General features: G+C 33.6%; 1 protein-coding gene across 1 annotated transcript in view; it reads left to right on the top strand.

Moving 5' to 3' along the window:
- The window catches only part of LOC105347554 (focadhesin), a 125,061-nt gene that overhangs the window by 73,644 nt on the left and 27,132 nt on the right, over positions 1-24,285 (top strand). Inside the window, exons 20-28 of the mRNA XM_034467150.2 lie at positions 3,139-3,260; positions 5,215-5,307; positions 7,383-7,471; positions 9,430-9,471; positions 14,904-15,129; positions 16,795-17,052; positions 20,364-20,431; positions 20,985-21,129; positions 22,875-22,994. Of these exons, the coding sequence (XP_034323041.2) occupies positions 3,139-3,260; positions 5,215-5,307; positions 7,383-7,471; positions 9,430-9,471; positions 14,904-15,129; positions 16,795-17,052; positions 20,364-20,431; positions 20,985-21,129; positions 22,875-22,994 (1,163 nt within the window). The remainder of the gene's footprint in view (positions 1-3,138; positions 3,261-5,214; positions 5,308-7,382; positions 7,472-9,429; positions 9,472-14,903; positions 15,130-16,794; positions 17,053-20,363; positions 20,432-20,984; positions 21,130-22,874; positions 22,995-24,285) is intronic.

Genomic DNA, 24,285 nt, shown 5'->3' with positions numbered 1-24,285 from the left:
AGCCAAGCTAGTAACTGTCTCACACCTGTAGCCTAGCTGGTAACTGTCTCACACTTGTAGCCTAGCTAGTAACTGTCTCACACCTGTAGCCTAGCTGGTAACTGTCTCAAACCTGTAGCCTAGCTAGTAACTGTCTCACACCTGTAGCCTAGCTGGTAACTGTCTCACACCTGTAGCCTAGCTGGTAACTGTCTCAAACCTGTAGCCAAGCTGGTAACTGTCTCACACTTGTAGCCTAGCTAGTAACTGTCTCAAACCTGTAGCCTAGCTAGTAACTGTCTCACACTTGTAGCCTAGCTGGTAACTGTCTCAAACCTGTAGCCAAGCTAGTAACTGTCTCACACCTGTAGCCTAGCTAGTAACTGTCTCAAACCTGTAGCCTAGCTAGTAACTGTCTCACACTTGTAGCCTAGCTAGTAACTGTCTCACACCTGTAGCCTAGCTAGTGACTGTCTCACACCTGTAGCCTAGCTAGTAACTGTCTCACACCTGTAGCCTAGCTGGTAACTGTCTCAGACTTGTAGCCTAGCTAGTAGCTGTCTCAAACCTGTCGCCAAGCTGGTAACTGTCTCAATCCTCTAGCCTAGCTAGTAACTGTCTCACACTTGTAGCCTAGCTAGTAACTGTCTCACACCTGTAGCCAAGCTAGTCACTGTCTCAAACCTGTAGCCTAATTAGTAACTGTCTCACACTTGTAGCCTAACTAGTAACTGTCTCACACTTGTAGCCTAGCTAGTAACTGTCTCACACCTGCAGCCTAGCTAGCAACTGTCTCACACCTGTAGTCAAGCTGGTAACTGTCTCACACCCGAAATCTAGCAGTTTTTTCACCCAAATTTCTTCCTAATTTTTTTAATTTAAAGAATCTTAAAGATGCCTTTTTTGATGCTTTTTTTTTCTCTGATGAAAAAATGATACAAAGGGAGATTGAAGTAGAAATTGTTTAATTGTACGAGACAGCAGTGCAGGCCATTTAGATAGTCGTGTACCGTATATGATAATATCATATCATGATAAAAAAACAACAGGTGCAGGTTTTGACTTTTAAATGTTGTTTTTGTGAACCAAAATATAACAGCTGCATGTGAAATAATAAATATTTTTTCTGCTTGTTTTCGTGATGATAATTGCATCTTTGGGGTACTTAAAATTTGTTGTCAGCTGGGTGATAATGAATTTTATTTCTTTCAATTTACCATATTTATTATCATAAAGCTCTTTGTTTTCAGCTGCTGGCTGTATCTAGTGTCATTTACACATGCTAATTATGTGATGAAAAAATGGAGAGGTTTAGAACTGATATTGAATATACAGAGTACAAGTTACCTTGATAGGGAGAGTGACCATCCTGTTAAATGTAATGATGAAGAGAAATTTCATTTTTAGATAGTTACCTTTTCTTTATCCTACATCCGTCTTAGATTTCGTTCTTGTATGAAGTTCTACTGCTATATCAGTTATTTTAGATTAATAAAAATCATGTTTACCATATGCAGTCAAACTTTTTGAACTAGATGGGTCTGTTGAAAAACTTTGAGATACCCGAGTATTCCAGATATCAGTGTTTGAGATATCGAATTTTAACTGTAGTTAACAGTACTGATAAACAATAATATTGTAAGCACTCTTTTAGCTTTTTGTCCAAGTAAATAAAATGTCATAAAATCACATATTTATACCCCCACTCCGAAGGAGAGGGGGTATACTGTTTTACCCTTGTGTGTCTGTCTGTCTGTCCGTCTGTCTGTCTGTCCGTCCGTAACAAAAATTTCTGTCGCATTTATCTCAGCAACTATTTCTTGCAGATGCTTGAAATTTTTACACAGTATTTGAATAGGCATGCGATATCGTGGGATATATTTTTGTACCAATCAGACGTCAACTTCCTGTTAAATGACGACTTTGTTTATTTTTAGCAAAAATTTTCAAACAAATTTTTGTCAAAGAATTCTCAGCAACTGATTATCGCAGATGCTTGAATTTTTTTTTACACAGTATTTGTATAGGCATGCCATATCGTGGGATATATTTTTGTACCAATCAGACATCAACTTCCTGTTAAATGACGACTTTGTTTATTTTTAGCAAAAATTTTCAAACAAATTTTTGTCAAAGAATTCTCAACAACTGTTTATCGCAGATGCTTGAATTTTTTTTTTACACAGTATTTGTATAGGCATGCTATATCGTGGGATGTATTTTTGTACCAATCGGACGTCAACTTCTTGTTAAATAATGACTTTGTTTATTTTTAGCAAAAATTTTCAAACAAATTTTCGTCCAAGATTTCTCAGCAGCTATTTATTGCAGATACTTGAAATTTTAACACACTATTTGTTTTGGCCTGCCATATTGTGGGATTTATTTCTGTATCAATCGGATGTCAACTTCCTGTTAAATAATGGCTTTGTTTATTTTTAGCCAAAATGTTCAAACAAATTTTCGTCCAAGATTTCTCAGCAGCTATTTATCGCAGTTGCTTGAAATTTTTACACAGTGTTTGTTAAGGCGTGCAATATCCTGGGATATACTTTTGTACCAATCGGACATCAACTTCCTGTTGAATAATGACTTTGTTTATTTTAGCCAAAATTTTCATACAAATTTACCTCAAAGATTTCTCAGCAGCTATTTATCGCAGATGCTTGAAATTTTAACACAATATTTGTTTAGGCATGCCATATTGTTGGATATATTTCTGTACCAATCGGATGCAAGCTTTCTGTTAAATGTCGACTTTGCTTATTTTGCATATTCACATCAGTGCGGGGGTATCACTAGTGAGCATTGGCTCACAGATATCTTGTTATTATTTAAAAAAAGATGCAACATGATGGGCAAAGCGCCTTTTCAATAAAATCCTGATACAAAAGAAAGAAACGTCAACTAACTGCAGCATGAAAGAAAAAAGATTTGCAGTCATGAGCTCTTGAATTATACTTGGCTTGATTAAAATCAAAAGATCAACTGGTATTCTACTGTTATCTTCTGACTGTCTGACAAATATATCTTGACCCCCACTTCAGGGTTTGGGTTAGGTCAAATTTGAAAAACAGGACATCTTCAAGATCGACAAGACAAACTTCCATTGTTGTTATTTTGATACTTGACTAAATGATTTGTTTTCGTTCTCTGTAGCGGGTCTCTTGTTCAGCTATGACCCCCCTGTAGAGGTAGGGCGAGACGGTCGGCCACGGAAACACTACATCATCACGCACAGCCAAAACTTCCACCACATGTTCAACACTCTGCTACACGAGGTAGGACCAATAATGGTGTCACAGCACTACACAAAAAGTTATATAGTTCCATATTATGTATTTTAGACCATTTTTATGAATGATAACTCTTTTTTTAGGCCATTTAAAAAAAAATAATGAGTAAACTGTTAATTTTAACTGCAAAGATGAATAGGAAATTGTTGTCTCATTTCAGACTCTAAATGTTTCAATTATTGTAATTTTGTGTGTATGATATTTACTCTTTTCTACAATGGAAAAAAATCACAATAGACAGTTTTAGTTTCATGGTCATTGAATACGTTCCAGATTATTTGACTGCAAACAGGGATATGGAACGTTCTTTAACTGCATTGTATAAATCTACTGATTGTAATAACAGGGCTTAATCATCATGGCCACTTTAGACTCTATTAAACTCCTTGATATATAATGATATTAAAGAAGAATATTCAAATCTGAAAGCAAAACTGTTAGGAAATTTTCTTTCCTAAAATTATGTTGTATGGCTAGTTAAAATGGTTCCATTGTCACAAACATTAAAATAATTGCAGATCAATGTATGCATGAAAAAATCCAAACGTTAATTCTTTTATGAAGTATGTTGCTCCTGATTTTTATCTAAATTACTGTTTTGTTTTTTTCCCCTGTTTAAACCTTACTTTTAGCATTTGATAGTTTCCTGTTGAATGGATGACTACAAAAGTATGTCAATGATAATTCAATTTTCCATTATTGATGTATATTACATTATGCTGAATACATAGAGAAAATTAATTCTTTGTTTTAACAAACCTTAAGGTAAGAGTATTTAAACCCCATGAGTAAAGTTTATAATTAAGTTGTCCACGCTTTTTTTTTTTCAAGCATCATTAATACATGTAATTACTGAAGTTGTTTAGAAATAAAATGATAACTTTTCCATATATTAGCCTAAACTTGATTATATTCCTTACAGATATAAAATTTTAGCATGCATCTGACTTGAAAATGACAGAAAAAGGTTCAGTTTTGGGGAGAAATCAACTTTGAAATTTTTTATTGTTATTTCTTAAAAACAAAAATCCCTGTCAGTAGGTTGGAGCTGTGACGTAATGTCAGACATTATGCCACAAAGATAGACACGTAGGTGTAGCAATAAAATGATGTTCGTTCATAAAATGTAAATATCAGAGGATGTCAGAGACCCTTAAGTCAATAACAACATAAAGTTAACTCTGTAAACTAAGATTTATGAGCCTCCAAGACCATAAATTGAGAATAGACTTGAGGGATTTGAGTGCTGAATATTTTAAAATTTTACTTTTCAATCTGATAATCTACAATGCTAAACTAAGGCATTTCAAATGAGAATGTCATTATACGTCATCCAAAAATTATTACCCAAATGATTAATTTTTAATTGAAGTTGAAAGGCACAAAGAGGTTGATGGCATATAAATATGAATATGATTATATATTTTATTATTTTGTCAAATTATTTGTGTTATTGTCATGGTATATTTTATATTGAAGTAAATTTACTTGCACATCTATTTAAATTAGCAAATTATCGAGATTCCTATTTAAACGTGAGGAATTAATATCTGTGTAAAATCTCGTGCTTTTATTTTTGGACATTTGTAAACTACATGAAACTATAATGATAAAAATTCAAGGTTTGGGTGGGTCAGACTCCATGTGCAACCATTAGAATGATCCGCAGGGAGGTTGTGACATCATAGCTCAAACAAATACTCCAAAATGTAATAAAAGCTGGCTTAAAATGCGGAAAAATCTCCAATGACAACTAGAAATATTATCTTTGAAAATTGATTTTGATGAGTTAAATCCTAGTAATATTAGGGAAAGTATAATAATCATAATACCAGTGACGATTGGCCAATCAGATATCCAGCTCTCTGAATGGCTACTTTTGTTGTTTTGATGTTTTGTTTTGAATGTTTTATTTAGCATTTTGATTGGCTGTTTGTAGGTGATAATCCAACCCTCTGATTGGCAAAAGATGCAGCAGTTGCCCCAAGCCTGGGTTTCTTTCATGGATAGACTTTTTACCTCAGCTGTAGAAGTAAGCCCCCTCAATCAGAGGGACCAAGTTTCATATACTGTTACAGTATTACTTTATGTCACATTTCCTTGAGAGCAGTAAAGGATATACTAGCTCAATATGATTAAAATGAGTCATACATTTCAAAAGTTAATATTATGCATTATAAAGCTTAATTATTTTTATATTGGGGCTAGATCATTTTATTTTAAATAAAAAAATCTTTTACAATTTCAAATGTTCAGTACACATAAATAAAAGAGGGATAGTTCATTTTTAGGTTACCTGAGTGACTCAGATTACATCTTACCATTGATCTTCATCCTTTATTGTGCATTATTGTTGTGTGTTGGCCGTTAACAATTTTACAATTTAACTTGAAAACTACAAAGCCAATTGTTATTTTTGCTCTGTAAGCTCAAAAGAATCTCAATTGAGAAATTTATGATTAGTTACCCCCACTTGGGCCTCATGGGTGGGCCCAAATATTCAAAGATAAAAAAGGCCCCCTATTTATTAGGGCCCCGCTCTGCGGGCTCCCTATAGTGATCAGTCCGTCCGTCCGAGATCTCTTGTCCGGAGCTGAAGGTCATAGCAAAATTGTATGAAAAATCCTTGTCTGGGGCATATCTTCTCTCCCCTTGCTCCAATCTGGCTCAAACTTCACTAACAGAGTGCCTGTGGTCAAAGGGTGAGTAGTGACCTTAAATAAAGTTTGTAGGTCAAGGGTCAAGGTCATATTGGGTTACGTAAAAATTCTTTGTTTCAGAGTATATATACTCTCCCCTTAGCCCTATTTGGCCCATGCTTCACATAAACAGAGCTTTTGAGTAAAGGGTGTGCAGTGACCTTCAACCAAGTTTCAAGGTCAAATGTGAAGGTCAAAGCAGAACTTTATGAAAAATCCTTGTCCAGGGCATATCTTTTCTTCCTTTGGTCCAATCTGGCTCATACTTCACTCACAGAGTGCAAACGAATTTAAAAAAGGTGTGCAGTGACCTTTAATGATGTTTGTCAAGTGTTAAGTTTATATTGGATCACACAAAATTCTCTTTTTTAGAGCATATATATACTCTCACTTGGCCCTTTTTGGCGCCTATTACACCCAACAGTGTTACATAACAAGGTTGATGGTGTGATTTGAACGAATTCAATGTGAAAGTCATAGCAGATATCTTTATAATAAGTTTTAGACTATTATTATTTCGCAATTGCTTAATGTTGCTAAGGTTGAACCAAAATACTTGTATGTAATGGTTAATGAGATTGGATGAATTGTTTTTATGCCAGCTGGAAAATTAACATCAAATAATAAACGTGGGGGGAACATTTGGAGGAGTATCTGATCAGGGTTTATTGACTCCAAAATGAAGCTTCGAATACTGACAGGAGGCTCCCTGACAGGTCTACATGTATCTATGGTCCACTGGTGACCGTCAACATCTGTTGGCTTCTTGTTTTTACATTAAAATTCTAAATATTAAAGGGGCATGGTCACGATTTTGGTCAAATTCTAATTTTCTGATTTTATTTAATGATCAAATAAAATTTGAGAGTCATTCATGGAGTTATAAGAATGATACAGGGCTCACAATTCTTTGTCATGTACACAAGGCTCGTGCCCTGCTTTTGTTTACATAGGTTTAATATACCAGTTAAAATATTTTTCAGGCTGATTTCTCTTTTTATTCATTTTAATCATAGATAAAGTTCCTAATGTTTAACACATTTATTTTTGGTCTATAACTGGAATTTTCAATTCAGCATTCAAAATGTAAATAAACGCTTTGTTTACACAGCATAGAATTTTAAGTTCTGTAACTGGCTTAAAACTCAACGAATGACACTCAAATTTTAAATGCCTTACTGAAGCATTGTAAACATTATAATCGAAAAAATAATTTTTGACCAAAATCATTACCATGCCCCTTTAAAAACTTTCAACCAAGATAAATGGGTAGCAATAATCTTCATTTAGTCAAGACATCTTTGTTTAAGCTAATTTTTAACAGCTGATAATTTTTGGTGATAGCTTAAAAACAGGTATGACATAAATTGCCCATTTAAATTATTTGTATCAATTTTGATGTGCATAGGGACGAAGAGCAGAAATTGATCTGCAGTTGAAGAAAAACCTCATTGGAATAGAGGATGCAGAAGAAAAACAGAAAGTAGCATGGCTGTGGTAACTATTCCAACATATAATCAACCATTATTTACTAGTCATCTGGTTTTCACTATGTTTTGCACCCACCCAAAAGTCAAAAACGATCTTTCTATCGAGAACCCCCCCCCCCCCCCCCCATGATCAGAAAAAAACACTCATTTCATTCTTTAACAATATTTATTATCATGATTTGAGAATTTCCTTCCTAATATCTCTGAAACAAAAATAAATATTTCCCTATATTTGGTAGATAGGGCAAAACAAAGCAAATTCAAAATACATGTATTTTAAAAGATGATGAGTACATGTAAATTTTTTCTTTGGTACAGCCATTCATGCAAGTTGTTGTTTTGTTTTTTTAATTCATACTTCAAAATCAATCTGTCCACAAAGGCTATTTTAATATTTTTTCAAAGAAGGTGGTATATTAGATAGTAAAATTTGTCAGTTGAATCCTTACACAGGTTAAACAATATTTTGTGAGTTATTTGGCTGATTCACACACAGCTGCAGTAGTCATGACAAACACATCCTAAGAGCCATTTGGATTAAGTTTGTGTGGCACTGTCTTTTTATTAGTATTCCTGTATAAATTTTCCTTGTAGCCGTATGTCTGTCTAGCTAGCATCCTATCTCCTAATTGTGACAGAGTGTTCTTTTATTTAACTATCATCATGATCATTGTTTATCAACAGGACTCACTCAGTAGTGCCCTATAGTGATGGCCTGTTGGTCTTTTCATTCAACATCGTTTGTTCACCCCATATTTTCTATCCCCCCACCCTTTGACCCAGTCTGGCTCATAGTTCTCCTAAAGAGTGCTTTTAGGGAAGGGATGTGCCATAAGCATGTTTCTAGATTTATTTTCAAGTTCATACAGATATTTTTGTAAAACCTTTGTCTGGACCTTATATTCTCTCCGCTCAGTCCAATTCGGCTCTAAATCTTCACTACAGGTAACAGAGTACCTTTGCATAAGTTATCTCGAACCAAGCTTCTAGGTCAAAGCAGGTCTTTTTTAACTACTGGTCAGAACAATGCATGTATTTTCTCCCCTTTTGCCCAATCTGAATTTCATTGTGCAGTGTCTTTGAAAACAGAGATTTTGTGAATTTGAGAGAGTAAATGTATCTGAATTTATGGCATTGTCTCTATAAAGTATTTGAATTTTTAAAAATGTTCCCTGTCTATTAAAATGAAAAAATTAGTTGAAAATATTATTTTGATGAAATACAATGTTCATTTGCACACTGTTCGTATTTTCACCAGAATGTCATTTACTGGTATTAGATAATTTGCATCTAACTAAGTACTTGAGCATGCCTTCTCTCCATCTGACAAGCTATATCTGAATTTAAAACATGATTGCTCAATGGCATATCCTTTTATTATACCCCGTGTTTTTTGAATGTAAGTTTATCCCAAATTATCTAGACAGTGTGTAACATGAAATAACATCTGTGACGTTTGCCTATGATGAATAGTCACCAAATCTATTCACTAATGGCAGCATTCAATTCTCCTCACATCTGATTTCAGAACTTTTTTGGTGTTATCAGAGTCACTAAGTTGAATGCAACATCCAATAACTTGAATTTGTTTATCAGCATAAACTCTGTGTCCTAGACAACTAGAAAATTCTTCAGTTTAGTAAAAACCTATTTACTGACGATTCGGACATTAGCAAGTTTATTGTTCCCTGAGTCAGCAATTATTTCTTGAGGCAAATCCAAGGGCAACAGTTACTGTCTCGGGGGACAGTAAAAATGTTATATCCTTAATAGCATGTAAAAAAGTATATACAATATTTTTATCCCTGTTTCTCTGACATAATCATCTGCTTGTCTACAAAAGCCATTTACTTGCACTAGACTGTCTATATTTATTTTGTATAATTATGTTTACTAAGATATCTACAGACAGTTGCAATAGGCTTGTGAACATCTATTGACCTGGCTGTAAATTTATTTTGTCAGGGTGAGAGACCAGCTGACTGACAAGATTAAGAAGGCATCAAAGTAAGTTTTCTCCATGATTGTTATTTTTAGCTCGCTGAGACAAAGTCGGGGGAAGCTCTTGCTATACCCCTAACGTCAGCGTCCAGACCTGTTTAAAGTTTTTGGTGCAGGTCCTGTATCTAAGCTATTACTTGTCCTGTATTCACTACACTTGCATGGATGATGCACCTGGACTTCTTTTGGACTTGATAGACTTGAATGCTGAATCTGAGCCATAGGCTTTGGATGTTGGATGGGGTTAAAGTTTTTGGAGCAGGTGGCTTTGATGATTATATCTTGGTTACTACTTAGTTACTACTGGTCCTACCTTCACCAAACTTGCATTGTTGGTGGGTCCTACGATACTGCTGCACCTGACAAGCTTGAATGCTGAATCTGAGCCATAAGGGTCAGATGCTGGAGGAGGATTAATTTTTTGAAACAGGTCACATGTTTATATAGATAATAGTACTTTTTCAAACTTGTATGGTTGATTTTAGTATATAAATTTATCACAGAGGTAGCTTCAGATACAAGCCTGATCTCCATTAGTAAAAGTGTTAAAAAAACCTCCTATCTCACTCAAACTTGCTTGATGGAAATGTTTGTTGTTAAATGATAAAACATGATTCCTATAAATAGTTCTGTATAATACAGGGTTGTCTCTAAAAATTGAAGTAGAAGGGAGAAATAAAAAAGTAGAAGGGGATCTGAAGGTCTAGCTTATAGCTAGATTGTGTTTGAAATGCAATAATAGCCGGGTAATTACGTCACTTTAGGCGGGGGAATTCCCCGCCTCCCGGGTCTTAGAGACAACCCTGATAATATGATACACTATTGTATTATTTGCAACAATATTCTCTAATAATATAATATGATATTGAAAAATATAACATGTATATGATATGATATTGTATCAATTTTTTTGTTTATCATGATATGATATTGTTTCATGATATGATATTGTAATATATGATATAATATTGTATAATATGATATTTTTTTAATGATATTATTATATATGATATTTTATCAAATGATATTGTATTTTATCATATGATACAATGTTGTAGCAAATTTAAATGTATTTTGTGATACAATGTTATATTAAATATCACATATACATCATATATTATGACATACAATATCAAAATTTATAATTTGATATTGTACTATCATACAAAATAGTGCCATATTTTACAAAATTGTAATGTCATGTGATAGGATATTGATTATTTGATATAAAATTGTGTCATATAATGTGATATTGTATTATGTTATGAATAAGGGATCATTTTTTAAGTATTATGAGGTGATAATTTCGGTAGTGGCGTGATCAAATCCAATAAAGCCCGAAGGGCTTTATGATAGATTTGATCACGCCCCGACCGAAATTATCACCTCATAATATTAAAGAATGATTCCTTATTACTTGTATTTATATAATTTTAAGCCATTATATGATTGAATATTTAAATATGAAAAGGCAAACCCCACTGGCACCCCAATTATACACCATTTGAAGTTATGGGTTATATAGTACAAAATCGATATGTAGTGTTATCACAGGCAATGACACAGGAAAATGTAAATATAATACAATAATGAATAACATGATACAATACCATATCATATATATATCAGTAGAAAGGAATATTTCATGATCATTGTCATGACAAATTATCTTGCTAATATATATATATACATATATATATTTAGTTTAACATGATACAATACCATATCATATTATATGAAACAATATGTCTTGATATGATGTATTATATGACACAATATTGTATAGTTTCATAGCACAATATTGTATTTTATAGTAGTGTATTGATAAACATTGTATCATACAACATTGTATGATATTTTTATTTGATTTTCATACAGTATTACTTCATTTATACACAATATTGTGTCAAACCATACTGCTGCAGTATCCAAATATCTATTAATTATGATTTTCATATAATATAATCAAATTGGCTCATACACGTAATGCCTTGTCTAGGTGAGCTTTGTAATTTCTAATTACCTTTAAGTTTGTTTTGTTAAGGGATTAGCAATACCGAGACAATACCACATCCTGGTTTGGGGGGTTTCACACCCTGTTTACAACAAAAGCCCACGGAAGCTATTGTTAATTATATATATGTGTATTTCAAAAATTTCTTAGCAACCACCTGAAGAAAAAAAATCAATAGCCCCTCCTGATAGACAATGCAACTTTCATGTCCCCCTTTAAACAAGGAAGGGCATATTTCTTTGCTGCTGTCGCTCTGTCCACCAACAATTTCTGTTCATTTTCTTCGTAGAGGTTGCAGAAATTGAAATTTGGTATACAGATTTATCAAAACAATATCTATATATATATAACTGTTAATAAAGACCAGCTCTTAAATTTTTTTAAATTTGTACCAGCAACAAATTTTAGACAGTAAATAGCGCCAGATATTTTCACAAAGATTGGAAGTATTCCATGGATTTACTTTTTGCTCTGACTTAAATATCTGTTTTGAATAGATGATTTTATGACATTTTGTTAAGCAATCTTTTTTATAAGATTTTAAAACGTGGTATATGATTTAATAAGCATGTCTGTTCATGTCTCTTACTGTAAATCCATCCATTCCATTTTCATATCACAAGCTCCACTGAAAAAATAAAAGAATAGAAGTGGAAACATTAGAGTATTTTTCTTAGTTACACCATTTATTACCAAATGTCAGTCAATATTACCGGTAGACTTCAACAGATTCCTTGGTACAATTACACTGAGAATATCTCCACTCTGCTTCTCAACAGTATGTGTGAGGCAGTGTCACCTTCTTAGGTTGTACTTTCACTTTCACAAAGTCCAGTAAACAGATGCACAGATAAATCATCGCGATTACGATTCCTCCCAAAATACCCATAGATGTGGATGAAGTACGTGCGTCTTCAGCGCTGGACTTTGTTCTCCTGGTCGACGAAAGTTTGCTCTTAACCACTGTAAGGTCAGCTTGCATCTGAGCTATTTTGGCACTTAACTGCCATGTGGAATATGTTTCGTTGGAACCACATACCATGTGCATAGAGCAAGTACTGTTGAGCTTTGTCACATTGGACAAGGGGAGACCTGATGTTGAAGTGCTGTCAGCTGATGTTGAATGCACAGGATGAGTGACGTTTAGATTGGACAGTTCTGGTTGAGGGATGTCAGGTGTAGAACTATCATATGGATCAAGGGTTGTTTCTAGTTGAAGGTCATCTGTTGTTGAGTAGATATTGGTTATGTTTTCTGGTTTGTTATGATTGGGAGCTTGACAAATAGTATTCCTCTGTGTTGGGTAACAACTTAAATCATTCCATGCCTGAAGTGCAGCTATAATTTCCACACACTGTCCATCTCCATTTGGTTCCAACCCATCCCAATATGTCTCTGTTAGGTCGGATCCATCAAGCCACTGAAATACAGGTACAGCAGGTGAAGACAATGGGGTCTGAATCGGAGGAAATGTAGATGTCAACCCAAGGACATGGCTGAGTTGTGTAGTGTATCCAGGAAGTGTTGTTGATTCAGAAAGAGTTGTGGTGAATGCAGGAAATGGTACGGAAGCCAGGTAAATCCAAGCACTTTTCTTTCCCTTGGAGCCCATGAATAAGGAAAGCTGACTGAGTTCTAGGCTGTTTTTAGGCATAGCCATTGTGGTGTTGATATCGGAGCAGAGTTGAGCTGAGGTGATAAAATCTCCTGTTATCTTCATGTCTCTATAACAGAATGCCCAATCAGGTTCACCCATCCATTCGGGATGGTCAGGGCACAAGGAAGCAGAAAAAGTATGGAGTCCCAAAATCATGATATTCCACAGGTACTGCATTATATCGAGTCAGGCCAACTTGCTCACTTGTTCAGCTGGCTATACCAGCAACTTTTTTACCTGAAACATCCTATATCCATAAAAGGTTTTGAATTGTTATACACTTGAAGTTTGTTTTGTTTGTTCAGGGTATTTCACTTTGTAAACAAAAGCACGGCAAAGTTTGAATTGACCAGCAGAAAAGACCCATTGTTATCACTCAGGAAATCATCCCATTAACTGAAGGACGACACAAATATTTAGAATTATTGACCAATGACATTGATCTTCAGTTATTTACCAGCCTTGGACAATTGAAGCTGATGGTCAGAAGCCTCAGTAAATAAATCTGAATGGAGTAGCTCAGTAAATCCAGCCAACTTTGAACTAACCCTGAACTATATGCACTGACTGTACCTTCTTTAATGTGTTTTTGATTGAGTTTTAATGATGATACATCACAACTTTTTAATAAGGTTGGACAGAGCAAAGCAAATGTAGGATTCTTGATACATAAACAGTGATGAAGACCTCAACCTTTGACAATTTAGGGATATCTAAGTTTAGCTAAAATATTTCAGACCATTTATTGAAATAATTTATGATCAATAGGTATTTGAAATTAGATGCAGGATTGATATTGTAGTACATATGATTTTAGTATTTTCAATTGAGTGTATTTTCTTAACCATGTCCAAAAATATGACTTTCAGATATTTCCAAATGATAAAATTCAAATTGGTAAAAAAAAACCACCCCAGAATATAGATGAATGTGATTGATTTATTTTTTGCCATTCTTTTCTTTATTTTAAATGATAAATAAAAAATTAAACTATTGAATGTAATTTTTTAATACTGAGTCATCTGCAAAATTGTCAACTAATGGCAAATGAAAGTATAAATTTTCCTGTCAATACTATAGTCTGTCCCAAGTTATTGCTTCCATCGCTTTTTGATGATTTTTAGTAAAATTACACATACCTCTGAAAGAAATACAGTTGAAATCGTATAAAGGGAATATATCCAAGATATCTTCATTGAACAATTATCCCTTTCCACTCAGAAAAAATAACAGGAACGAAAACAGATTCCTTACGGAGATTTATAATGGGGAATGTTTACATCTTTTCTCCATTTGGAATACACTCGGAATACATCGGGCAATTTTTTAACGTCATCATCCGGGCTTATTAATGGCTGTTGCAATGCAAAATCTCCGTAGACTTTCAATTTCGGGATGTGTATTGAAACCTGAAGCAGTAGAGGGGGCGTTTCAAAACAGATAATCTGGACATTTTTTATATTAGTGGATGAACATGGTTTGAGCAAAAAGGTATTTACTATTATTTAAATATCAAGCAAAAAGTGGTGGAAGCAAAAAAAATTCGGGACAGAGTATAACAAGAAATTCTGACACAATAGTGATTATCTCTGTTGCAACATGATTGCCTGTTGAGTCAGTGAAATGTGTATGTTTGCTGCAATATTGCATTTCAATGTGATACAAGAAATTAAAAAAGTTTTTGCATCTTACGTTCTCTGTAGATAACAAGATGATAGCCTTGCATGTCTATTATGAATGCATTTATAGATTGGATTTACATTTTAGAGAGAGTCCAAATGTTCAGGGAAATGCCATTCTATCCTTGAGTGGGCTGGTACTGGCCTCACAAAGATACTGGACTAACCTTGACAAAGAATCTCAAGGTCAGATAGATAATGTCAAGGACTTCCAGAGCCAGTCACACTGGGCAACTGTTGTCATGGATACTCTGATGTCACTGATGGATGTAACCTTTCAACCTGAGGGACACATCCTGGGACTGTGCCAACAGGTTTGTGTTTACTGTGGAATCATTCAAATTCATCGCGGCCAATTTTCGTGGATTGCTTAAATTTTACTGGTTCGTTGGAAGGTAATTTCGTGTATTATCTTTTATCTACAATATTACTTATTAGGTTTGTTACTGACTGTTTAAAGAAATTTGTGGGGTCGGTAAAGTCCATTGAAGGCGAGGCGGAGCCGAGCCTTCTATGGACTTTACCGACACCACAAATTTCTTTAAACAGTCAGTAACAAACCTAATAAGTGTTTTGTTTTGTCGAGGACCGAAAGTTTAATATGTAAACAAACAAAAAATAATATAAAACAATTAAATTCATATATTATTTCTCTCATTTTTTACCTTCTTTGTCAGTCGTTTGTGCAAACCTGGATGCCATTGTAGGATCGTAATATTACGTCACGGGCAAAGGGGGGCCACTCTAAATATTTTGGGGATTAAAAATCAAAAGTATGGTTGAGCGTTTGTGTAAAAAATCAGTTCAAAGAACGTTACGGCCGCCATGTTGCCGTATAAATTGTGACGCTCGTCGTGTAAAGAAATTTATAAGGCAATCACGTGACGCGATTCATCCAATGACGTCGAGACATTCTAGTCTGAGACAAAACAAAAGAAAATATTATAGCATTGAATCATGATTTTTTGAAGTATACACTCTCTTAACTGCAGCAGTGTGTGCATACAAATTGATTAACGCATGTTAGCGCGTTATGAAAATTTGTATGCACACACCGCTGCAGTTATGAGAGTGTATACTTCAAAAAATCATGATTTAATGCTTATATTTACATTTTTTTAACTTCTTGCCTTGTCTGCAAATGTGATTCATACCTTAAAATTCCTATCCTATCCTAAGGGTAAGTTAATATTAATGGAAGAGCCACAGTAACAGCCACAAGCGTGAACTTTGATTTTCGCTTGTGACGTTGCAGTTTACAGCGTTCAACCTTTATGACGTCATAATAAAACTCGTCAATTTGACCTTTGACTGCTTGTTGCATTAAGAGGCAGTTGAAGTTCACAGAATTTAATGGAAAAACACAGTTCTATGTAAATATTACTTTATAACCCTAATTTATCTACTTGTGGAGGATGTTATTTCGTGAATGAAAAGTACCCACGAATTCCCCGAAAATTGAGCCACCACAAAATTTAATGATTCCACAGTAATTTAGAAAAACAAAGATTTCTCATTAACAATTTTTTTTAGTACGTTATGTACATTGTATATGATGTAAATGTATGCAAGCCAAATGAAGAGAGACAGTGTGGGCATGGTTAGATTAGGATAAATACATACTGGCTCATTACAATCACAATAAATAATCACCAACAACTCTTCAACAATTAATCAAATATTTGTTGCAGAACTATTTTAAGTTTTGGAAATCATAGGCCTATACTAATATTAATCAAACTTTGATACTTAGAATTATCATTTCTTTATGGGATGAGATCAAAATATTTTAAGAAATTCATATGAGTAATAGTGGAAAATAAAGAAATTAAGATTTTCAAATATCAAAATTTGGATGTTTGAATAAATATTAATTATTATAGAAGCTTTCTTATTGAAAAAGTATAGCATTCTGCACATGTAAGTATTTGTTGTTCACATATAAACATTACATACATGTATATAGCTTTTTTTAATAGAGGACAAAGGATGATAGAATGACCTCTAGTTTCCTGGCCCAAGCTTCTGCTGTCTTGGCACTTTCCCAAATGACACCTGTTATAATCAATCTGGATGTGAACAGGATTTTTGGAATTTTGGAAATTTTGATAAAATGGTTACCAGGACAACCAGAGGCTCCAGAAGCACCTGTCCTGCAGACTGCCTATGGTCTTGGGCTGGGTGGACTTCTGGAAAGACTGTTTGAGGAACATTTCCTGGAAACATGTGGATCAAGGGTATATATCCAGTACCTTTAAATTTCAGAGAGAAAAGTAACAATTTAGCAGAGAGAAAATTAGTTAATAGACTGTCACAATTATCTAATTATTGATTGCATAAGAATTTTTAATAAAAGTGCTATAAAACCATGCAATGTAAATGTAAAGGCCCCAAGATCTTAAAGCAGTCTAAAAGTTATACTCTAAGTCAAACTTTGTTCATCACACCACATATTTATTAAGGTAGATTTGGGATATGTCCATGTTGTGACATACTATTTATTGAAATAAACAATAAAATGAGGTGTAATTTCATAAATAGTTTCTTTCCTAAAGTCACCTAACAGCGTAGTGTAGTGGTTTAATAATTTGTAATCATGGGTTAATCATTCTTTTGGTATGTCAGTAATTCATTTGGTAATTCTATTACAACATAGTTTATTTTGCGAAACAAAGTCAATAAATAAAATATTGATTTTACCATGTGCACATGCATATTTATGTGATTTTACGGGTAGTTAAGGATCCCTTTCCATTAATGAAATAAATTGGAAAAAAAAATCAATGGATTTAGTAATTTTGAAAAAATTTCAACTAGTAGAATTGTTAATCTCTTAAGACTTAGTGAACTATTGCTGTAGCTTCAACCTAACTAAATAAACAATTGATCAGCAATCAAATTTTGCATGAATTAAATGGATAAAACAAGTTAACATTTTATTAGTTGAGGGATACATATTTTTAATTAAAAGCTATTGATTATCATACAATAAGGAGTACGCATTTAATCAAAGATTAGAGGGGATTATTGTAGATCCACGAAGCAGGTGTCTGTTAGCTATTGTTGTGTGCACCTTGTGGGTATTAATGAGCATGTTTGATTTTTCAACAACACCAGTCCATTACATTATCTAACTCTTTGTAGCATGATTATTGCACCTACATTAGCATGATTATTGCACCTAAATTAATAGACAGGCATTAGCAAGGTTATTGATTTTAACTTGTTTACTAGAACCTTAAATATCAACCCCAGTAATGTGATGGGAGTTTGAAAAATGGCTGATATTTATTCTATTACTTGAAATTCTTTGATGATGATTATAACATTTTGCATTTCATTTGCTTATCTTTGCACCAAAAAATTCTAAGAATATGACAAAAGAAAAGTATGTCAGGTAATATCTTACATTAAAAGTCATTCCTATTGATTAAAATATTCTTTTTGATAATTAAACCCCTGGACTTTTAAATTTCATCATTTTCGTCCTTTTGGTGCCCATGTAACTGATATCACTCATTGAGATTTTTTGTAAAAAAAAAAAAGATAGCAAATCTGAATACATAAATTTAACTTAATATCATTAGACAATTTTTGCCAAATATCTTTTAATTATATAAACTTTGAAATAGATAGGCATGTAGTGTAATCAATAATTAGTTGAAGTTTGATCTAAAACATCAGTTCTGCCCTGGGTTGACAGCAAGAATTTTCAGATGCATTTTCATAAATTAAAATTTTAGGAATATTGTATATATCTATGTTTCAGTATTCACCTTGTTTTTGCTTGTTAGTAGATTTAATGGGTACAGTTGATTCCTGGTTTTATGCGAGTACTTAATTTTGTGATAATACTGTTTTGCTTTAAATCGTAGGATATAGAATTACAAACGCCATTTGTCAGGGAAAAAAAAGCAAAGTTTGAATCTTATTGTGAGCTGTGCCTGTTGCAATTTTACAAGTAATTCCTCATGATGACGTCCTTGGCAGATGTTAGTTTAATACAGGTGACACTCGATGGCTCGAACTTCGATCTCTCGAAGTTCTTGATCTCTCGAAATGAACTCACGGTCCCGATTTTTTTCTCTATATAACTAAGCAAATTTACTCTTGATCTCTCGAACTCCGATCTCTCGAAGTTCTTGATCTCTCGAAGTAAAACCTGGGTCCCATTATACATATTTCATTGTTTTTCACTCTTGATAACTCGAAGTGTTTGCTGTGTACACATGCAGCCGATCAAGCGTATAATTATAGCTCCGCGTGGACCTTACCTGGATATTTGAGTAAACTCCTGGGGGCTAGCGTGGTAGTGTTAATTGGGTGATTACGTAAGTGACACTACCCATTGCTTCCTTCAAAGGGTAGATAAGTAATTTGTAAGTGATCTATTAATTTCTACAACTTGTGAATGTTACGGTAAATGCTCTTTATTTAAAATATTCTAACGTAATGATTAAGAAAACATAATATGCTTTAAAGTTTTTTAACATTAAAAAATACACTTAATAACCACACAAGTAAGTTCTGTATTGTTTAAATTGAAGTAATGAAGCAGAAAATACGACTGAAATCATGTCAGACTATCCATCCATGTTATTAATATAAATTTCCGGCTATTATAATTTTAGAACCAAAATGACCGGAACAAAAATTTCCGGATTTTTTTAAACTATCGATCTCTCGAACTCTTGATCTCTCGAAGTTTAATCATGGTCCCCCGAAGTTCGAGTTATCGAGATTCACCTGTATATCAAAAATGTTGCCTTCCCAATTACGGTATTCAGTTAGTGACATTTATTGACTTTATCTTCTTGCCATGATGTTTTTTTGGTTCCTTCTTTAATTATTTTTCAATTATCAATATTAATAATGTTTATTGCATGTTTAGCAAGTCTGCTGGGAATTTTTTGCCAACAACAAATCAGTGGATGAACAATACAAACCAAATTATTAGCGTTAATCAGCTTGAGTTATGTTGTCACTGAGTTCAAAATCTGCAGTCTGAAAAAATATGTTCATTGTCTCTTGATCAAGCTATTTTTTTAATTTCATGTGCTGTCATTTTTCCCTCAAGATTTATTGTACAAAGCATATAAATAATTGTTTGTACCAATGCAATGCAACACATATTTGATGCTAAAATATGAAAAAAAAATTTAAACATCTTGTTCCATATTATGAAAAAGTGGTTATATACACTTGTTACAAAGTTTGTGTGACAGTCAATTAATACACCCCAGTGTTACGATAATACTAAAGTAGATCAAATTTTGATAATTTAGTGACAGTGTAGCTGGGTGATTGAACACACTGCAGTAATAGTTATTAATGAATTGAAAGCTGTAAAATGAATGAACATGGTTAACACTACATGATCAAAAGTTGAACTTTTTACATTGTTTATATAAAATAATGTTGGATGTTTTATGTCAAAAGATAGAACTGTTAACCTTAAGCTTGAATCAGTTGAACCCTTCATATAATTTATGCATCATATTTATTTTTACAAGTGTTGTACACATTGATAATTTTCTCCATTTTCAAGGAGACGGTACAGGTTTGGAGAGCTCTGGACAATTTGGAGGAGGCATGTTTTACTGGAAGAGAAGAAAGGTAGGACTGGGACTGCTCCCAATCCAGTTACCTAGGTAACCAGTCCAAACAATTAACTCTGACACCACTTAAATCTGATACCACTTATTTGTATCATCTATGCTCTTGAAATATTAATCACATGTTCTACTATTATACTTTTTGAGCCAGATCACACCACATATAAATACACATTGTATCATTTTTTGTACATAAAAATTTGTTTAGATTTTAAAAGCATTGAGTTTTTATGTTTGTTCACTGTTTTCACTTCACCTAGCTAAGGCTCCCCTGAGATGAAGGCTCAAGTAAAACATTTTTAATCAAATTGTGTCTGGAATATGTGGTTCTCTATTAATTTGAAATTAAATTTCCATCATCTTCTGTATATATGTATTATAACCATTGAAACTAAGTTAGATGGAAGATAGTTGATAGTGGGAAGAACCATACTGCTAACTTTGGGATCAGAAACAAACCACTATACAGGGGTAGGCATGGTCAGTTACTTTTCTCAGTTGGACAGCATTTCTCAGGTGAGCAATGTGGCCCATGGGCCTCTTGTTTTGTTTAGCTGTGGGTGTCTTTTGGGCCTGGGTCTTGCTGTATCATCCCTGTGTACTGATTCCAAGACGGAAGCTCGAGCCCACGTTCTCTCGGTTCTTGACAAGCTGCAGTCTTGTTGGCAGTCATCTCAACCATTGGATCAAGCTCACGAGGTGAGGATATCTGATTGGTTGTTTAAGTAATGTCATTGCTCTGGACAGGTATTGCTGTAGAGCATTGGCTGAAGGATCAAAGTCTGCTTCAATTTACTGCTAACACTGTCCTAAATGACTAATAACAACTTTTTGATCTCACATTTGAAAAACGTAATATTAAAAAGATGTCAGTAACATTCAAAGATTGAAACATTAAGCTCTGTTTCATGTTACAAGCTAACATGCAATTCCTAAGAATACTCAACGTTTGGCGTAGATCCATTTTAACAAAAGCTTTGACATTGGATAGTTGTGTCAAACAGTAATATGATGTAGGCCTGTCTATTTCATTGCTGGCCACTCAGCCATGGCTCTTGAAACCAACAAGATTTGTCTGACTTCTGAGCTAAGACTACACAACTGGTGCATATTTCCAGTATCTTAGTCAACAAAAAATTAAATTTTAGAGCCATCTTTATAATTAGTCAAAATGTATCCAGTTCCATTGATTAGTAATGGAATTTTACAATGACAGCCTGTAGAGTGAAAAAGTCAGAAACTTTTTCGCAATTTTTAAAAATGAAAAAATCAATGCAAGTCACAAACCATAGATTAATGGTTGTAGAAGAAACTGCATGAGCAGTTGGGCTGTAGGCTGTCTATATCAACCTGCTTAATGCAGTGTTTAATCACACAGCTAGAACATATGATACCATTTTAGCTCTACACATTCATATCCATGCTCTTCCTTTCAGACAGTACTTTTAACAAATGAAATGTTTTATTGGACGAGAAGCTGTAAAACATTTAGGCCAATTACCAGTGGAAACAACGACCTTGTAAAAAATATTCAGCAGCTGTATAGATTTTGGAGGGGATGGCTGTCATTAGGTTCTTAAGGCAGTTAATTTTTTTCCAGAAAAAGAAATTTAAAAAAAAAATCAGAAGCATAAAATGAAAATTTATTTATGAATATTAATAGATATATTATTTTTTTTTTTGGCCATTCATAGCGAGCATTAATAACTGCAGTAATGGGGTCACATGATTGGTTGAAAAAATTATCATTTAAATTTATATGGAAAAGCCTTTAGAGAAATGTTACAAAAAATATAACGATATCCAATCTATGTTCACTTTTTTTTTAATGAATCCTGATTTTAAGTTTCTCTAAAATGTAGTTCCTTGACAGATTACTAGTGAGTATGAACCATATAAATGGTGCAAATTTATAGTCTGAATACACAGGTGAACAAGTATATTATTAACTGTTCTGCTTGAATCTAAAGATTTCAAATTTCTGATACCCTGAAACAAAGGTGTACTAAGTCTGCATTTGGGGTTTACAATGTTTAGACACAAGCATATTTTAGAGAATTTAGAAATGAAATAAGAGTTCCTCTAAATATCATAACTCAGGTGGCCAAAGTGGTCCATGGGCCTGGGCCACTTTTTAATCTCGTATGCAGAACAGCAAAACAGCTAGTCTTAAGGGGGGTGGGGGGTGTGGCTGCTATTTTAGACAATATTGGTCTTCTGTAAAAGAATTGATCCGTATAAAAATAATAGAAAATGATAAAATTTTATATCAAAATATATGACATTTTTCTGTACCAAATAGTAGTTGACAGCTTCAGAAATCAAAAATAAAATTTACAGCTAAGTCTGGTGGTTTTTATATTGATATATTATATTTTAATGTGTGATGAAAGTGATCTTTGGTGCAGCTGTTAAACAAATGTCTGACACTTTGGTTTTTGTAGAAGATGGCTGTAGACTTGGCTCTGATTTCTAGCGTTGCCTTCAACAGCAACATTATATCATCTGACAGAGTGTTGTCCACCGTGAGCCAAGTAGTCGCAAGTCAAACAGAGGCACCTAAGGTGATTATCAGAAGCATCACAACATGTTTTTTTTTTTTTTATGTATGTTATACCTCATTGTTGTTTTGAGATAGGTTAGAAAAGGAAAAACAAGAGCAGGAAATTCCCTTATAGCAGCTACATGTGTCCTTAGATGTGAAGTTTTATGAGTAGGTTAGAGAAACAGTTGATTTATCACCTGCAGGAAACAGCCATGCTTTAAGAGGGCTGGAGAGTCTTGGCCATTCTTAGGTTATATTTACCTCCTCATGAAGAAGAGCTCTGTATAATGATATAAGATAATACCCAGAATTCAAAGCTAAAATATTAAGATGTTTTCTTTACTTAATGTTATTTATATATTTAGATATCACATGTCAAAGTTTAAGGCAGATCTGACATTTTTGTTTTTGTTGACCACCAGCCTCCTAAATATACCTGCTGAAGCTAGTTCACTGACTCCATATGGAAATATTAAAAGGATGTAAATACTGCCCTCCCTCCAGAATTCTTGTTAGGGTCTTGTCAGGGAGCTCAACTGTCCATTTGTCTCTTTTTGCAAGAAGATAACAAGACTTCAATAATTTTATTGCCTCCATGTTCAAAACTTTAAGGTACTAAGACTCTTACTTTTTAAGACACTGTTACAAGATGACGATTTAAAAGTTTATTAAATTGTTTGTATCAATCAAATTGGTTTAATATTGTCATAGCTCAGTGGTTAAAGTGATCTGCTGATCATGAGTTTGAATTACCGCGGGGCTTTTGTTCATATTTTCTTTCAGAATTAAACTTTTGAAAATCATAATTATTTTTATACAACTGCATATTTTTTCACCAATTTGATTCATATACTTCTTATGCATCATGCTGTCTATCACAATCAAGTTATTTTCTGCTGATTGAGAAACTATTTCAAGGTGTATTAAGCCACCTTAACCAAAGTAGGGAGACATAAATTGATTGATGCTTGTCTGTACACTTTTATTGTGATGCAATAATTGAATTATTTTCCTTGTAATTCAAACTCATTGCTGTTTTTTTTCTTACAAATTGTATATTTTTTATGGAATTTGGTAGTTATTAAAGCTAGTAGTAAATATATAATACATCTTGACTTTACATTCACTATGAATATCTGCAGTTGCTGTAAAGACATAGTGGCAAATTTCAGGGGTTGCAGATTGTACCAATGTAAATCCTCTTTGGTATGGGAATGTAGTTTGCTGTACATACAGTTTGTATTGAAATCTCCGGACTTTGCTCTGGGGTTCAGGATTTACTATTTGCACATATGTAATATTTGTTATTT

This window comes from Magallana gigas, chromosome 6, assembly GCF_963853765.1.
Source record: "Magallana gigas chromosome 6, xbMagGiga1.1, whole genome shotgun sequence".
NCBI classification, from domain to species: domain Eukaryota; kingdom Metazoa; phylum Mollusca; class Bivalvia; order Ostreida; family Ostreidae; genus Magallana; species Magallana gigas.
Note: the sequence above shows the minus strand (reverse complement) of the source record. Positions and strands in the feature narration are given on the sequence as shown.